This window comes from Humulus lupulus, chromosome 2 (assembly GCF_963169125.1).
Source record: "Humulus lupulus chromosome 2, drHumLupu1.1, whole genome shotgun sequence".
In the NCBI taxonomy this organism is placed as follows: domain Eukaryota; kingdom Viridiplantae; phylum Streptophyta; class Magnoliopsida; order Rosales; family Cannabaceae; genus Humulus; species Humulus lupulus.
The window spans coordinates 74,902,792-74,908,097 of record NC_084794.1 but is presented as its reverse complement, the minus strand read 5'-3'; the positions used below and the strand labels follow the sequence as shown (position 1 = coordinate 74,908,097).

Genomic DNA, 5,306 nt, shown 5'->3' with positions numbered 1-5,306 from the left:
AGATATATATGATTAGAGGAGGAAAATGTAATTATTATTATTATTATTATTTTAGGGGTAGTATAACATGGAAGTGAAAGGTATTATCGTTTTATTAAACAAGAATGATGTAGGAAGGCTTGTGTTGTAAGAACTTCTTGTTCGTGCAGTGTCGTATGGCCGAATGGTCTCCAGATGATTACAAGTAATTGTAGTCAAATAATAATAATAATGATAATAATAATTGCTAGCGAAAAGGTTAAAGTGGAGTTATAGCACATTTTGGTTGAGAGGAAAGGGGGTGGAAAATGAAGAGAAAGGGATGGGGCCTTTCTCCATCACATCATAGAATGAAAAAAAAAGGGAATTGTAATACATCAACATAGAAAAGAAATAGAGAGAAGAGTGACACACCATGAAAGAATTCTTACAATAAAAGTGTTTAAAAAGGGACATGTGAATGGGCGCATGACTAGTAATAGTTGATAATTCTTGGAAAAAACTGGAGGGAAAGAACGAATTATATAGAAATTAAAATAATGATATGAATAAGTGTGGGACACTTGTGAAAATTTACCCTAAGTGTAGCGAGTGGCTCTTGAATTCTTTGTTCTACTTCCAAGCAATTGAGAAAGCAACATTCCAACCGGTAGAAGGGTAAGAAGGCACTATCACACAACTAAGACACGATTTAGATTATACACACCTATCAACACAAGAGTAGACATGTAAATCCTTAGTTATAGATTTAGATGCACTACTCATCAGGCCCAACATAGGCAATGCAGTACGGACCAAATATAATATTTACAAATATTAAACAATAAAAATAAAATAATATAAATACAACCGATCAGGTTACAGATAGAAACTTGCCAAGCTGTCCCAGACTTTCAAGTGTCAAAACAGCTGCAATATATATCACAAAAGGAATCCAAAGGGTCACTTGCAAGAAAAGATTTCTCCTCATCTGTTCCAGCACAGTATGATCAATCTATTTATAGGTTTATCAAATGCAGCTGCTCTGCAAAGGGATAATATTATTATTGAACCCATGACAGAAAAGATTGTATTTTTAATTCAAAATAATGACCTATCATTCTTGTAACCAAATTGAAAGCTTTTCTATTGGAAGCAACAAAGTAGATAGAATGAGGTAAAGGGTTTTCTTTAATTCCTCTCTCGAAGTCATCTTCCAATACATTTTACACCCATGGTCAGTCCAACATTTGTGTTTTCCCACTGCGGTGGAAACAGCTGGACCAGAAAATACAGTTCTAAAATTGTACAAAAATAGAAAAGGGGAACAGTGCACTATGCTAGTGTATCAGTTTGATTGGCGCATACCGGGGCCATCGCAGCAGGAAGTAAATTCCGAGCTCATTGATTAATTAACTTGCCAAATCCAATGTCTCCTTGCCATTCCATAAGCCAAAGATATAAGTATGCTTTCCCCCATTTCCTTTCTGCCAAAAATGGCACCTTCTTCCATATTAAAGTAAGAAACTAAAATCAATTTGCACAAGAAACATTTCCTAAAAAGAATATTGGGGCTGTGTTATTTGCACTGTCTTGGTCGAAATTTTTCATTTGACAACAGAGAGCTGGTTAAGATTTCAAGTCTTTTAGCACCAGGGCCAGGCCTGAGGACTGTAGTATCACCAATAACAGAGCACGGATCAGTGCCATTCTCCTTACCTCCTATGCACCAACCACCAGGAACAAGCATGCCTGGACCTCGAAACAAGAGCTCAGAATCAACTTTGTCAAGTACTGGATCATCTTGGCGGAATTTCCTTGCAAAAGGAGCATTACTGTTAACCATCTTTTGCATGTCAGCAAGATTGAGGTGGTGGGGATGTTGCTTGGGAGGATTGTCCCATGATATGTAGTGCAGGTCAGTATTGACAGTTGTGTTGCGGAACTCTTGAGCATTACAAATAACAGTATGGAAGTATCCTTCAGGTGATGAAATAAAATTTGCATAATACATGAGAACAGTTCGAGGTAGGTTGTCCCATCCCCATATGCAGTAATCAATGAAAGGCCTTGAGAGTGCCATCCAAGCCGAACCTATACGAGAAGGAATGAATTTAATAATTCATTAGCATAACTACCATAGAAAACAACTCCTTCCAAGGGTCATATCTCTTTAATATTTAACCTAAATGCCAAACATTCTCTTTTCAAATTGAATCACTAATCATATAAATGTTGACACCATATTTGAACAAAACCATGCAGCATTAAGAAAATATAAATAAAAAAAATCAGTAGCGAACTCAAGGTAAAGCTAATTTTCTGAAAGCAAACCGCCAGCCAAATTTAATGTTCATGGAATCAAAACTGCAAGGGAACAATGCACTGTAATCCTAAAAAATGCTAGATATTTCCCAGTGTAAAGCAAGGGCTAAGTATAATTTATGACAATTACAGGTGTTTTGAAAAAAGGCTCTATCCTAAGTAAGCACTATGATTTTCTACTAGTAATTTGTGTCTCAGGTAATACATGTAAGGTACTACATGTTGGGATTCGATCATCGTGGGGGCCTACCTTTCTCATCTCCCAGAAATCATAGGTCGGCAGAGGACCAGTATAAAAATAAATAAATAAATAAAGGTGCAACATTTTATCGACTCCCAAATCCAAAACTAATGGTATTGTATTAAATACCTCTAGTTCTTTTGAAGTTAAAAATATATTACATAACCTGAAAAGAAAACATTGAGATGCTCAGCAGTAGGTTTACAGCTGTGAGTGAATTTTTCAAAAATAGAGCTTGCCTTAGTTATTCAGAGGGGCAATTTACCAAGAATCCAAGAATCTTGTAGGAGATACTCAGACGATTTGTAATTTTACATTATATGTTCATTTAGAGAAATCACATATGAAACTTTGGAAAGTCTTTCAAAGTATTGTTATTCAAGTCTCAGGAAAATTGTGTTTTCTATGTCAGAGAACTCACATAAGAAACTTTGGAAAGTCTTTCAAAGCCTTATGATTCACGTCTTATGAAAAGTATGCTTTCTATGTCATTTACTTTGGGTGACCACAAAATGAAAAGAGATTTTCTAAAGATTTCCACTTCTATTACAAAAAAAACATTTTTCAGCTTTTTTTTTCTAGGAGAAAAAACAAGTCAAGCGAGAATATGTAACCCCTCCATCACTTGTTTGATAGATCAGATAAAGCTTCTCTCGTTTCTTCAATTAATGCTCTTTTATGACTCCTAAATCCATGTTCTTCAGTTCACCGAACTAAAATGTAATATGTTCTTGAAAACCAAAGCAACAAACAGAACACGTGTACAATTTGTTTTAATTATCATTTTTATAAATGAGAAATAATGGAGCAAACCAAGCATTCTAATGCCCAACAGCATCATTATTTTCTCTTTATAAACATTGCCACTATTTATCAATTAGCATCTAAATTATAAGCACAGAACAAAGAATCTTTCTGTAATGATGATATAATAGTCAACTGTAATCCTAAGGTTTTAATCAACAGGAAATTCGATCAGAAAGAGCAATGATATCAAATTAACCAAACAAGCTATCCGGCTACCCTCAAAGTTTAAAAAACTCATATATATCCTTAACTGGAATGAGTAAAATATGGACACACTGAATACCTAAATTAGAAATTTAACATTTAAGATAAAGCAAATACAATGGGCTACATTGGCTGTTATGTAAACTGAAACGGAAATAACAGTAAGAAGCCAAACAAAATAACAAACATATAGTAACCTGTAAAAAGTTTGAAAGCAGTTGGCACACTTCTCCTTTGTGTAACCCAAAAAACATCCTGTTTCTTTGTCATATACAACCCAGGATCCACAATTATTGGCTTCGCTCGCTGGTACCTGAACAAATAACAATATAAAATCGAACAAAAACAAATTTACCCAAAAAAAATAAAGGTAAAGAACAGATATTTTTCCCACATACTCTTTCCACCCAATGTTGCTGGTATGATCAATGAAATTAAGATCACGCGGCAAGTACGAAAACGTGTGTAGCAGATCTGATAAAGCCAAAAACCAAACTAATCAACCAATCAAATTCAAAAATAAAAGATATGAACCAAAATCGAAAACACAAATTCAAAATCAATACCCACCATCCTGAGTAACGAGAGGGTAATCGGAAGCACTGAGATTAATAAACCAATCCCAATCGCCGCCTTCCTTCAACAAAATCGCGGCAGCATGAAGCGTGTTGGCGACCATAGTAGGGCCCCGATAGGTCACGAGATTTGCCTTAGTAATCATCCTCACATTCCCGAATTTCTTAAAAGTCGGGTGGTCGTTGACGTAATTCTGCAGATCCAATCTCTCCTGGGGCGGCGACTCAAGGTCGAGGTGCACGACGTAGCTATTCCGAGGGTGGTATAGGGCTTCAAGGGTCCTTTTGAGCATTTTCCCGTCGCCATTGGAGCCAGAAATGAGATAAGCAAAGCGCGGCGGTGGAGGGAGATTAGATACCGGAACGGGTTTGAGCTTTGATTCAACGAATACGGAACTGTAAGACGTAAACGATCGGTAAAAGGGAAGCAAAGGCGTACCGTCCGATGAAGTTAGTGTGGTGAGGAAGAGAAGGAAGAGGGAGACAATTGAGCCTATCGCTAATGGAAAGATCCATTTTCGTTCAATGCTTTGTGGCTGCCTCAGATGCATGTAATAGCTCTTCAGCTTCTTCATCTTATCTCTCTCTAAATCTCTCCTACTAGACTGAAGAACTCCTTCCTTATCATAAGCTTGTGGAACTTTCTGGTCTGGTTGTTTGTTTCGCGAGAAAATGAAAAATAGAAAATCAATCGACTATTTGATTTGATATATAAATATTCTCTTTTTCTTGCCCACTAATAATCCGTACCAGTATTCCCATTCACCTGAGATTTTGAGATTTTTAGTTAGGTAGATGGTTCTTCATCTGGCTTCGCTTATAAATACTTCAATTTCTTTTTTTATTATTATTTTTTTATATATATTTATTGATAATGACTTTTTTTTACTTTATTATAATTTATTTATTTGATGATGATTTTGTAAGTTTTGTAGACTTTGGGAATGGAAATATATGTAGTCTCGCCGTGACAATAGGGGTATGAATATGAATGTAATGTAATGTAATGAATAAGTTAGCTCAACCAATTTTGTTTTCTATTAAGGAATTTAATGAAGCAACCAATTAGAGAGAGCATTAAAGATGGGGGTGTGCTTATCATGCCTAACCAAAAAAAAAAGTTGACCTAAAACTTGGTATTATAACTTTTTCTTATCTTGTATATCAAGAGTCAACCAAAATTTTTTAGAATGTTT

At 35.5% G+C, this 5,306-nt stretch overlaps 1 protein-coding gene across 1 annotated transcript; it reads right to left on the bottom strand.

The window, feature by feature from the left end:
• Nucleotides 1-1,131: 1,131 nt before the first annotated feature.
• On the bottom strand, nt 1,132-4,908 carry LOC133818048 (beta-glucuronosyltransferase GlcAT14B-like). Its single transcript, XM_062250736.1, has 4 exons — nt 4,106-4,908; nt 3,934-4,009; nt 3,733-3,848; nt 1,132-2,052 (listed from the first exon to the last, which is right to left on the bottom strand). The coding sequence occupies exons 1-4, from the start codon at nt 4,683-4,685 to the stop codon at nt 1,538-1,540; spliced, it is 1,287 nt and encodes a 428-aa protein (XP_062106720.1). The 5' UTR covers nt 4,686-4,908; the 3' UTR covers nt 1,132-1,537.
• Nucleotides 4,909-5,306: the final 398 nt, after the last annotated feature.

Coding starts and splice junctions, on each gene's coding strand:
- LOC133818048 (XM_062250736.1), bottom strand. CDS start 4,685: ATGAAGAAGCTGAAGAGCTATTACATGCATCTGAGGCAGCCACAAAGC. Junction 4,010..4,105: donor CCCTCTCGTTACTCAGGATG/GTGGGTATTGAT, acceptor TGGCTTTATCAG/ATCTGCTACACACGTTTTCG. Junction 3,849..3,933: donor AGCAACATTGGGTGGAAAGA/GTATGTGGGAAA, acceptor TTATTTGTTCAG/GTACCAGCGAGCGAAGCCAA.